Raw genomic sequence first — 13,078 nt, 5'->3', positions numbered from 1 at the left:
AACTTAAGTTGGAAATCCGACTACATATACGGGGTTTTCGAGAAGCCATGAATGCGAAGGTAAAAATAAAATTCTAAAAATCAGTTGAAATTGATTAAAAAAATAATTTTCTAGTTATATTCTTAATAATTAATTGCTATTTCTTTTTGTTTTTGGGGCCATAAATATGAAAACTTAAAGGTGAAAACTTATGTGTTTATATTTTTGAGAGCCGTTAGATTAGTATATAAAAAATGTTATTAGGATACTAAAATTAGTTACTAATGTATTTATATATAAATATATGTGTAGTTTAATTTATTTTTAATGTATATTTATATTTTAATATATATTTTATACTGATAACTAATTTTAATAATTAATTTTAGTATGCACATAATATAATTATTAATATATTTAACTAAATTATCTTATAACAATTTTTTTCATGCACGTGAGTCTTTTTTTTTTTTTTTTCTGAAGAATGCCAGTTTCGATCTATGGACCGCGGTATGTTTGAATTAGTGCTTGAAGTATCAAAAGTTCGTTTAGTTTTATTGAAAGCTTCATTTTTTTTGTTTGGCTGTTTTTCTTTCTCTGAACGTAAATTTGATTCTTCCCTTCAAATTCTATTTACCAAAAATTACAATTTCTAGCTTTTGCGTTCAATTTTTTAGGTTGAACTGAAATTTATTTTTATGTATCAATTGTGTCTTTTATTATTTATACAATGAATTTTGTGGTTTTTTTATAATATTATTTCTCTATTTTATTTTTATAAAACTCTTATTATTTTTTATTTATATAAATTTTTTTATCGCTATTTTTATTTTTTTGTATGGAATATTTTTTTTACTTTGAATATGATTCTATTAATCCTATTAGAGTACTAAAGAGTACTGAGAATACTAAAAAAATATTAAAATTTATTTAAATATCTAAAATAAAATTATAAAATAATATAAAATAATTATTTAAATTCATGTTTTTTTTCTGTAATTTTTCATCTAAAAGTGATTTTAAATAATATAATCTAAATAATATTTAGTTTATTATATTTCATTTTAAATAAAAATTACCAAACATAAATTATGTTACAACCAATTCACTTTTAATCAAATCTAAGTTTACAAACGGTAATCCAAACACACACCTTATGATTAAGACTTAAGAGCATTGCTAATAACCCTCCATTTAGTTGGGAAAGAGTCTTGACCAATCCTAAAAGGTAGTGGGCTAACAAAACACAGGGATTGGGCGTAATGCAATCAATCCTGAAAGGCCATGTTATTGGGCGCGGTACAAACCTAAAGGCCCATGTTACCTTTTGTTCTCTAATTTAATACTAAATTATTCACCAATCCATTTGGATGTGTTTGAATTAGTGTTTGAAGTATCAAAAGTTAGTTTTAGTTTTTTTGAAAGTTTCACTTTTTTGTTTGGCTGTTTTTTCTTTCTTTAGACGTAAACTTTGATTCTACCCTTCAAACCACGTTTACCAAAAACTACCATTTCTAGCTTTTGCATTTAAATTTTCATGTTGGAGTGAAATTTATTTCTATATATCAATTGTGTCCTTTATTATTTATATGATAAATTTTATTGTTTTTTTATAATATTACTTTTTTAATATTCTTTCATGCATATTTTTTTTATAAAATTTTTATTATTTTTTATTTATATAATTTTTTTTGCTGCTATTTTTATTTTTTTGTATGGAATATTTTTTTGCTTTGAATATGATTCTATTAATTCTATCAGAAGTACTAAAGAGTACTGAGAATATTAAAAAAATATTAAAATTTATTTAAATATCTAAAATAAAATTATAAAATAATATAAAATAATTATTTAAATTTATGTATTTTTTTATAATTTTTCATCTAAAAATAATTTTAAATAATGTAATTTAAATAATATTTAGTTTATTATAATTCATTTTGAATAAAAATTACCAAACATAAACCATGTTACTATTAACTTATTTTTAATCAAAATTAATTTTATAAAATTAATTTTATACAAATCTCAGTTTATTACTCCTTTATGATTAAGACTTAAGAGCAATGCTAAATCGCTAATAACCCTCCAGTTACCTAGAAAACCAGCCATGCACGTGAGTCTTGACCAATCCTAAAAGGTAGTGGGCTGACAAAACAAACACAGAGATTGGGCGTAATGCAATCCTAAAAGACCATGTTATTGGGCGCAGTACAAACCTAAAGGCCCACATTACTTTTTGTTCTCCAATTTAATTTACTGAATTATTCACCAAACAATTATAGTTAAGACTTAAGAGCAGCGCTAATAACCCTCCAGTTACTTGGGAAACCAGCCATGCACGTAAGTCTTGACCAATTCTAAAAGGTAGTGGGCTGACAAAACACAGGGATTGGACGTAATACAATCCTGAAAGGTCATATTATTGGGGGCAGCACAAACTTAAAAACTTACGTTAATTTTTATTCTCCAATTTAATTTACTGAATTATTCACACAATTAACTGAATTAATTTTTTTTTTACACATTCACGTACATTATGAGTAGAGAGTTTAATGTTATTTGTTGGAAAGTATACTTTTATAGTGCTTATTTTGCATATTTTTATTTTTTTTATAAAACTCTTATTATTTTTTATTTATATAAAATTTTTTATCGTTATTTTTATTTTTTGTATGGAATATTTTTTTGTTTTGAATATGATTCTATTAATCTTATTAGAGTATTAAAGAGTATTGAGAATACTACAAAAATATTAAAATTTATTTAAATATCTAAAATAAAATTATAAAATAATATAAAATAATTATTTAAATTTATGTCTTTTTTTTATAATTTTTCATATAAAAATAATTTTAAATAATGTAATCTAAATAATATTTAGTTTATTATAATCCATTTTGAATAAAAATTACCAAACATAAACCATGTTACTACTAACTTATTTTTAATCAAAATTAATTTTATACAAATCTCAGTTTACTACTCCTTTATGATTAAGACTTAAGAACAATGCTAAATTGCTAATAACCCTCCAGTTACCTGGAAAACCAGCCATGCACGTGAGTCTTGACCAATCCTAAAAGGTAGTGGGCTGACAAAACAAACAGAGAGATTGGGCGTAATGCAATCCTAAAAGACCATGTTATTGGGCGCAGTACAAACCTAAAGGCCCACGTTACTTTTTGTTCTCCAATTTAATTTACTGAATTATTCACCAAACAATTATAGTTAAGACTTAAGAGCAACGCTAATAACCCTCCAGTTACTTGGGAAACCAGCCATGCACGTGAGTCTTGACCAATCTTAAAAGGCAGTGGACTGACAAAACACAGGGATTAGACGTAATACAATCTTGGAAGGCCATATTATTGGGAACAGCACAAACCTAAAAACTCACGTTATTTTTTATTCTTCAATCTAATTTACTGAATTATTCATACAATTAACTGAATTAATTCTTTTTTTTTACACATTCACGTACATTATGAGCAGAGAGTTTAGTATTATTTGTTGGACAAGTATACTTTTATAGTGCTTATTTTGTATATTTTTATTTTTTTATAAAACTTTTATTATTTTTTATTTATATAAAATTTTTATCGTTATTTTTATTTTTTGTATGGAATATTTTTTTGCTTTGAATATGATTCTATTAATCTTATTAGAGTATTAAAGAGTATTGAGAATACTATAAAAATATTAAAATTTATTTAAATATCTAAAATAAAATTATAAAATAATATAAAATAATTATTTAAATTTATGTCTTTTTTTATAATTTTTCATATAAAAATAATTTTAAATAATGTAATCTAAATAATATTTAGTTTATTATAATCCATTTTGAATAAAAATTACCAAACATAAACCATGTTACTACTAACTTATTTTTAATCAAAATTAATTTTATACAAATCTTAGTTTACTACTCCTTTATGATTAAGACTTAAGAACAATGCTAAATTGCTAATAACCCTCTAGTTACCTGGAAAACCAGCCATGCACGTGAGTCTTGACCAATCTTAAAAGGTAGTGGGCTGACAAAACAAACAGAGAGATTGGGCGTAATGCAATCTTAAAAGACCATGTTATTGGGCGCAGTACAAACCTAAAGGCCCACATTACTTTTTGTTCTCCAATTTAATTTACTGAATTATTCACCAAATAATTATAGTTAAGACTTAAGAGCAACGCTAATAACCCTCCAATTACTTGGGAAACCAGCCATGCACGTGAGTCTTGACCAATCCTAAAAGGCAGTGGGCTGACAAAACACAGGGATTGGACGTAATACAATCTTGGAAGGCCATATTATTGGGGACAGCACAAACCTAAAAACTCACGTTATTTTTTATTCTCCAATCTAATTTACTGAATTATTCATACAATTAACTGAATTAATTCTTTTTTTTTACACATGTATTATTTGTTGGACAAATATACTTTTATAGTGCTTATTTTGCATATTTTTATTTTTTTATAAAACTCTTATTATTTTTTATTTATATAAAATTTTTATCGTTATTTTTATTTTTTGTATGGAATATTTTTTTGCTTTGAATATGATTCTATTAATCTTATTAGAGTATTAAAGAGTATTGAGAATACTACAAAAATATTAAAATTTATTTAAATATCTAAAATAAAATTATAAAATAATATAAAATAATTATTTAAATTTATGTTTTTTTTTTTAATTTTTCATCTAAAAGTGATTTTAAATAATATAATCTAAATAATATTTAGTTTATTATAATCCATTTTAAATAAAAATTACTAAACATAAACCACCTTATTACCAACTCACTTTTAATCAAAATTAATTTTATACAAATTTCAGTTTATAAAGTAATCCAAACACACACCTTATGATTAAGATTTAAGACTTAAGAGCAATGCAAATTGCTAATAACTCTCCAGTTACCTAGAAAACAGCCATGCACGTGAGTCTTGACCAATCTTAAAAGGTAGTGGACTGACAAAACACAGGGATTGGGCGTAATGCAATTCTAAAAGACCATGTTATTGAGCGCAGTACAAACCTAAAGGCCAATATTACTTTTTGTTCTCCAATTTAATTTACTGAATTATTCACCAAACAATTATAGTTAAGACTTAAGAACAACGCTAATAACCCTCCAGTTAATTGGGAAACCAGCCATGCACGTGAGTCTTGACCAATCCTAAAAAGTAGTGGACTGACAAAACACAGAGATTGGACGCAATACAATCCTAAAAGGCCATGTTATTGGAGGCAGCACAACCTTAAAGGCTCACGTTACTTTTTGTTCTCCAATCTAATTTACTGAATTATTCACACAATTAACTGAATTAATTCTTTTTTTTCTCACGTACATTATGAGCACAGAGTTTAGTGTTATTTGTTGGACAAATATACTTTTATAGTGCTTGTTTTGCATTTAACTAAAATTTATAATTATTTATAATTATTATGAATACTGCTATAACAACAACAATAATAAAACTTTGTTTCATTAGGTGAAGTTGATTACATGGATCAAACAACACTATTAAACTCTATCATATATCATATATTTTTATAGTGCTTATTTTTCATTTAACTAAAATTTATAATTATTTATAATTATTATGAATATTGCTATAATAATAACAACAATAAAACCTTGTTTTTTGGGTGAAGTTAACTACATGGATCAAACAACACCATTAAACTCTATCATATACCATATTTATAGAGAGACCGTATATGTAGATACTATTTTTTTTTACTATATGTAGATATTGTTTGACCATCTCGTGAATGATTTTTTTAGGTTTTTTTTTCTTTCTTTCACTCCTTATTCATCTTCCATCTCATCCACCCTCTGATTGCTCTATCAATCTTTTTTTCACATGTCCAAACATTCTGCCATTTTTTTCACAATAGGTACTCCAACTCTTTTATATCTTTGTTCTTTATTCTATCCAAATGCGTATGATCACTTATCCATCTCAACATTTTCATCTCTGTCACATTTAACTTATATTTGTGTTCCTCTTTGGCCGTCCAACACTAAATACCATAAAGTATAGTTGGTCTGATAACAGTGCGATAGATGATAACAGTGCGATAGAATTTGTCTTTAAATTTTAAAGACATTTTTTTGTCACATATAAAACTAGATGCATTCCGTTATTTTAACCAATCTGCTTGAATCCTAACTCTCTCTATTATCCTATATAATGCACCCAAAATACTTACCACTTTTAACTTTTCATAGGATCTATTTTTTAATACTTAAAACTTTTACCATTTGGCCATTATGAATACTGCTAATACACACAAATTTCTATGGTTTTATTAGTAAATTTAAAATTATTTAAATATAATGCTAATACACAAAAATTTTTTATTAATATTTTTTATGTAATTTATTTATACAATTATATGGAACACTTTTTTTTCAAAAAATATAATTTTAATTTTAATATAATATTAGTGAAACAGGTATAATTAATTAAGAACTATCTGAATTAGTGAATTTCTTTTGAAGTGTATTACTTGTATTTATTAATATATTTATGTAATTTCTTACCAAAGCTAACACAGTAACAAATCCACATATAGCTGCATTGTTTGAAACTTTGAACTTCGAAGAAGGATGAACAAAACAAAATCCCCCTCTCTCTCAAATCTCAATAGTTAATACAAATAAGTTGTAGTTGTTTATTGTTTCAGTAGCCAATAATTGTGTAGCCGGGAAAAAAGGCGCAAAATTTTCCTGGAAAATATCGAAATTCAGAGAATCATTAATCTGTGGTAACTTGCGTTGAATACAAGAGTCAGTAGAGTGATTCCCTGATATCCCACTTGCAAAGTTCATTTTTTTACGACAAAGTTTCAATCTTTAAACCAAACACGAAAAAAAAATCACCATAGAGTTTTGTGGGGTTGTTGATCAATGATCAGTGATGCAATTAGTTGGATGAAAGGTTGGTGAAGAAGAACAACAGAAAGAGATGCACGAGTCTCAGCATGTTTGGTGAATATAATATATATAATTAATTCGTTAATTAATTTTTACAAATTAAGAGAAAAGTACCTTGGCTTTTGGAAAATAAAGGGGTTGGTGTGTGAACTGTGAAGTGTGAACGGTGAACTTGCGTGGCACATGAAAAGTTAACTTTCTTTTTGTTTTTTAGGTGGGTCCAAGTTTTGACGTTTCATTTTCTTATTGGTTGTGACTTTGTGTTTTGTTTTGTGTATTGAATTCACTGTTTCACTGCGAAGCCCAATTGGAATTTAGAAGCTCTCTTTCTAGGCAAAGGATTCGGTAAGAGAGAGAGAAAGAATCAGTTGGGGTCTGTGTCCCTGAGAGAGAGGAGAGAGAGATGGGTTCGAACAGAAATCTAGCAACGAGGGCTTTGGAAACAGATATGCCGGTAATGGTTCGGGTAAATAATCTCAACTCACTCTACAAAATGTTCTCTACTTTGCTCTTTATGTTTGTGTGTCATTGGAATTCGGCATGTTGATGAGTTTTCAATGAGTGTTTTTTTTTTTTTTGTTGGTTTGTTTGTTTGGCTTTTGATTTCAGAAATCAAGGTTTTGTTTTGTGTGTTCTTGTTTGTGTTTGCAGATGCAGAAATTGCTCCGAGGAGCTAAGAATTGTGTGTCTTTGGCTCAGGTATGTGTTATTTTAGTATTTGGTTTATGTGATCTGTGTTTTTTATTGATTTGTTTTTTTTTAATGTCTGAATTATAAATTGGTCTAAACTCTATTAAAGCTTAGTTGGATAATGTGTGAGTGTTTGTTGGAAATGTAAACCATAGAGAACATTCATGTTCCTGTTCTTGTTCTTTAAAGAAGAGCTTAGAAACCCAAGGAGAATTGGTTTATGCTAGTGTTCTTTTGGGAAGTGTTTTTCAAATTTAGCTATGCATATATGACCCCTTTTGTATCTAGAAATGGAATATCAGACATGTGTTCTTAGCTCTTATTAAAACTGAAAGGCCTGTTTGGTGTGGGTTTGCGAAAATGGCAGTCATTGCAAAGGGTTTGAGATCACAGCATTGTAAATCCGTTGAGAAGGCTGAAACTTTGATTATCTGGAAAGGTTGTTTGTTTTGCATTTCCATATGGCTTTTCTCATTGGAGACTAGAATTTTGCGTTTCCAAAGGCTATAAATTTCAATTTGGAGTTTACTAATCATGTTTTGGATTTTAATGATCTGACTAATTGGTATTTAATGAACTCTTGACATCTTATTTGATCCTTACTTCTATTTAACGTGTGATTCGTGATGGGGTTGTTGAACTTTTTAAGGGTGTGGTTTATTGGAAACCACCGGAGGAAGCCTTGGAAAAGGTGCAAAAACTTGTATTTGAACCTTCTATTAGTCGTTACGGTGGCGATGACGGTCTTCCTGAACTTCGAGCGGCATTAATAAAAAAGGTAAACAGAAACAATCTAGACTCTATCTTCTTCTTACCACATGTAAATGTGTCTTAACTGATTGTGACTTCTTCTCTTTGGAATAAAACTTGGATTTCAACAAGGGTCAAGTGCATATTAAGTTAGAACTGTTTTTAGTAGCTGAAATTCTTGAGAATTGGTGATCCTTCTATTAACTCCGATGCTTTCGATGTCAGTTGCGCGATGAAAACAATTTGCACAAGTCCTCGGTTATGGTTACTGCAGGTGCCAATCAGGTGATCACTTCTCAGAAATATAAATGTGTTTTATAATTTTTTCGTGACAAAAAAAAATCACACATAGTTAGTGAAGACAGTGCACTTTATAAGCATTTCAGCTTCCATTTGATTCCTTATGTTCATGTGTATAAGCATTTGAAATGCTTCTTCCTTCATGTAAAAATACTATCTACAATTACCATAGTATAAGGTGCTTCTCTTCTCTTCAACTACCATTGGTTGTTTGATTTTTTTTTTTTTTGAAGTAAATACTCAACACAACAAGGTGGAGTGCATGAACATATAACAAATAAAACAGTTCTAACACCTAGTCATCTCTGGCATAGCCATCAACAACTGTTGGACTCAACACGTTGCCATTCTTGGTAGCTGTTCACCGTTCTCTTGATGATATCCTCTACACCCAAGTGCTTGTTCTTAAAAATCCTGTCATTTCTTTCAAGCCAAATATTTTAGATAACAGCAAAGAAACTTAGCAACCATCGTTTGTGCTCTCTATTCCCCCTTGGAGCTTCAATCCAACTCTCACGTAAACAAGATCACTTTTTTGTTTGGCTGTATTTTCTTTCTTTAAACGTAAACTTTGATTCTACCCTTCAAAACACGTTTACCAAAAATTACCATTTCTAGCTTTTGCATTTAAATTTTTAAGTTGGAGTGAAATTTATTTCTATGTATCAATTGTGTCCTTTATTATTTATATGATAAATTTTATTGTTTTTTTATAATATTACTTTTTTAATATTCTTTCATGCATATTTTTATTTTTTTTATAAAACTTTTATTATTTTTTATTTATATAATTTTTTTTTGTCGCTATTTTTATTTTTTTGTATGGAATATTTTTTTGCTTTGAATATGATTCTATTAATTCTATCAGAGTACTAAAGAGTACTAAGAATACTAAAAAAATATTAAAATTTATTTAAATATCTAAAATAAAATTATAAAATAATATAACATAATTATTTAAATTTATGTCTTTTTTTTATAATTTTTCATCTAAAAATAATTTTAAATAATGTAATTTAAATAATATTTAGTTTATTATAATTCATTTTGAATAAAAATTACCAAACATAAACCATATTACCGTTAACTTATTTTTAATCAAAATTAATTTTATAAAATTAATTTTATACAAATCTCAGTTTACTACTCCTTTATGATTAAGACTTAAGAGCAATGCTAAATCGCTAATAACCCTCCAGTTACCTAGAAAACCAGCCATGCACGTGAGTCTTGACCAATCCTAAAAGGTAGTGGGCTGACAAAGCAAACACAGAGATTGGGCGTAATGCAATCCTAAAAGACCATGTTATTGGGCACAGTACAAACCTAAAGGCCCACATTACTTTTTGTTCTCCAATTTAATTTACTGAATTATTCACCAAACAATTATAGTTAAGACTTAAGAGCAGCGCTAATAACCCTCCACTTACTTGGGAAACCAGCCATGCACGTGAGTCTTGACCAATTCTAAAAAGTAGTGGACTGACAAAACACATTGGACGTAATACAATCTTGGAAGGCCATATTATTAGGGGCAGCACAAACCTAAAAACTCACGTTAATTTTTATTCTCCAATTTAATTTACTGAATTATTCACACAATTAACTAAATTAATTCTTTTTTTGTTACACATTCACGTACATTATGAGCAGAGAGTTTAATGTTATTTGTTGGACAAGTATACTTTTATAGTGCTTATTTTGCATATTTTTATTTTTTTTATAAAACTCTTATTATTTTTTATTTATATAAAATTTTTATCGCTATTTTTATTTTTTGTATGGAATATTTTTTTGCTTTGAATATGATTCTATTAATCTTATTAGAGTATTAAAGAGTATTGAGAATACTACAAAAATATTAAAATTTATTTAAATATCTAAAATAAAATTATAAAATAATATAAATAATTATTTAAATTTATATTTTTTTTTGTAATTTTTCATCTAAAAGTGATTTTAAATAATGTAATCAAAATAATATTTAATTTATTATAATCCATTTTAAATAAAAATTACCAAACATAAACCACTTTATTACCAACTCACTTTTAATCAAAATTAATTTTGTAAAATCAATTTTATACAAATTTCAGTTTACAAAGTAATCCAAACACACATCTTATGATTAAGACTTAAGAGCAATGCAAATTGCTAATAACCCTCCAGTTACCTAGAAACCAGCCATGCACGTGAGTCTTGACCAATCTTAAAAAGTAGTGGGCTGACAAAACATAGAGATTGGGTGTAATGCAATCCTAAAAGGCCATGTTATTGGGCGCAGTACAAATCAATATTACTTTTTGTTCTCCAATTTAATTTACTTAATTATTCATCAAACAATTATAATTAAGACTTAAGAACAACGCTAATAACCCTCCAGTTAATTGGGAAACCAGCCATGCACGTGAGTCTTGACCAATCTTAAAAGGTAGTGGGCTGACAAAACATAGAGATTGGACGCAATACAATCCTAAAAGGCCATGTTATTGGAGGCAGCACAACTTTAAAGACTCACGTTACTTTTTATTCTCCAATATAATTTACTAAATCATTCACACAATTAACTGAATTAATTCTTTTTTTTTCACGTACATTATGAGCACAGAGTTTAGTGTTATTTGTTGGACAAGTATACTTTTATAGTGCTTATTTTGCATTTAACTAAAAATTATAATTATTTATAATTATTATGAATAGTGCTACAACAACAATAATAAAACCTTATTTCATTAGGTGAAGTTAATTATATGGATCAAACAACACTATTAAATTCTATCATATACCATATATTTTTATAGTGCTTATTTTTTATTTAACTAAAATTTATAATTATTTATAATTATTATGAATACTGCTATAATAATAACAACAATAAAACCTTGTTCCATTGGGTGAAGTTGACTACATGGATCAAACAATATCATTGAACTCTATCATATACCATATTTATAGAGAAACCGTTTATATGTAGATATTATTTTTTTTGTGACTATATATAGATATTGTTTTCATGGATGATCTCTTTAAACGTAAACTTTGATTCTACCCTTCAAACCACGTTTACCAAAAACTACAATTTCTAGCTTTTGCATTTAAATTTTCATGTTGGAGTGAAATTTATTTCTATGTATCAATTGTGTCCTTTATTATTTATATGATAAATTTTATTGTTTTTTTATAATATTACTTTTTTAATATTCTTTCATGCATATTTTTATTTTTTTTATAAAACTTTTTTTATTTTTTATTTATATAATTTTTTTGCCTCTATTTTTATTTTTTTGTATGGAATATTTTTTTGCTTTGAATATGATTCTATTAATTCTATCAGAGTACTAAAGAGTACTGAGAATATTAAAAAAATATTAAAATAAAATTATAAAATAATATTTAGTTTATTATAATTCATTTTGAATAAAAATTACCAATACAAATCTCAGTTTACTACTCCTTTATGATTAAGACTTAAGAGCAATGCTAAATCGCTAATAACCCTCCAGTTACCTAGAAAACCAGCCATGCATGTGAGTCTTGACCAATCTTAAAAGGTAGTGGGCTGACAAAACAAACACAGAGATTGGGCGTAATGCAATCCTAAAAGACCATGTTATTGGGCGCAGTACAAACCTAAAGGCCCACATAAGAGCAGCGCTAATAACCCTTCAGTTACTTGGGAAATCAGCCATGCACGTGAGTCTTGACCAATTCTAAAAGGTAGTGAGCTGACAAAACACAGGGATTGGACGTAATACAATCCTGGAAGGCCATATTATTGGGGGCAGCACAGATCTAAAAACTCACGTTAATTTTTATTCTCCAATTTAATTTACTGAATTATTCACACAATTAACTGAATTAATTCTTTTTTTTTTTTTACACATTCACGTACATTATGAGCAGAGAGTTTAATGTTATTTGTTGGAAAGTATACTTTTATAGTGCTTATTTTGCATATTTTTATTTTTTTTATAAAACTCTTATTATTTTTTATTTATATAAAATTTTTATCGCTATTTTTATTTTTTGTATGGAATATTTTTTTACTTTGAATATGATTCTATTAATTTTATTAGAGTATTAAAGAGTATTGAGAATACTACAAAAATATTAAAATTTATTTAAATATCTAAAATAAAATTATAAAATAATATAAATAATTATTTAAATTTATGTTTTTTTTGTAATTTTTCATCTAAAAGTGATTTTAAATAATGTAATCTAAATAATATTTAGTTTATTATAATCCATTTTAAATAAAAATTACCAAATATAAACCACTTTACTACCAACTCACTTTTAATCAAAATTAATTTTGTAAAATCAATTTTATACAAATTTCAGTTTACAAAGTAATCCAAACACACATCTTATGATTAAGACTTAAGAGCAATGCAAATTGCTAA

At 26.8% G+C, this 13,078-nt stretch overlaps 1 protein-coding gene across 2 annotated transcripts; it reads left to right on the top strand.

The window, feature by feature from the left end:
- The first annotated feature begins 7,168 nt into the window (after positions 1-7,168).
- LOC140182472 (aromatic aminotransferase ISS1-like) lies at positions 7,169-9,412 on the top strand. 2 transcript variants are annotated; one of them, XM_072228867.1, is made up of 5 exons: positions 7,169-7,398; positions 7,584-7,631; positions 8,272-8,400; positions 8,598-8,657; positions 8,987-9,412. In XM_072228867.1, the coding sequence occupies exons 1-5, from the start codon at positions 7,336-7,338 to the stop codon at positions 9,134-9,136; spliced, it is 450 nt and encodes a 149-aa protein (XP_072084968.1). In that variant the 5' UTR covers positions 7,169-7,335; the 3' UTR covers positions 9,137-9,412. The 2 variants fall into 2 exon arrangements, with proteins under 2 accessions (XP_072084968.1, XP_072084969.1); XM_072228868.1 differs by having other exon boundaries at positions 8,906-9,412.
- Positions 9,413-13,078: the final 3,666 nt, after the last annotated feature.

The sequence above is a fragment of the Arachis hypogaea genome, chromosome 19 (assembly GCF_003086295.3).
Source record: "Arachis hypogaea cultivar Tifrunner chromosome 19, arahy.Tifrunner.gnm2.J5K5, whole genome shotgun sequence".
In the NCBI taxonomy this organism is placed as follows: Eukaryota; Viridiplantae; Streptophyta; class Magnoliopsida; order Fabales; family Fabaceae; genus Arachis; species Arachis hypogaea.
This window is presented reverse-complemented; position numbering and strand designations above follow the sequence as displayed.

Bases quoted from the DNA above. Each gene is read 5' to 3' on its own strand.
- LOC140182472 (XM_072228867.1), top strand. From the start codon at position 7,336: ATGGGTTCGAACAGAAATCTAGCAACGAGGGCTTTGGAAACAGATATG. The intron at 7,399-7,583 runs GTAAATAATCTC...TTGTGTTTGCAG, and splicing joins ATATGCCGGTAATGGTTCGG to ATGCAGAAATTGCTCCGAGG. The intron at 7,632-8,271 runs GTATGTGTTATT...GAACTTTTTAAG, and splicing joins ATTGTGTGTCTTTGGCTCAG to GGTGTGGTTTATTGGAAACC.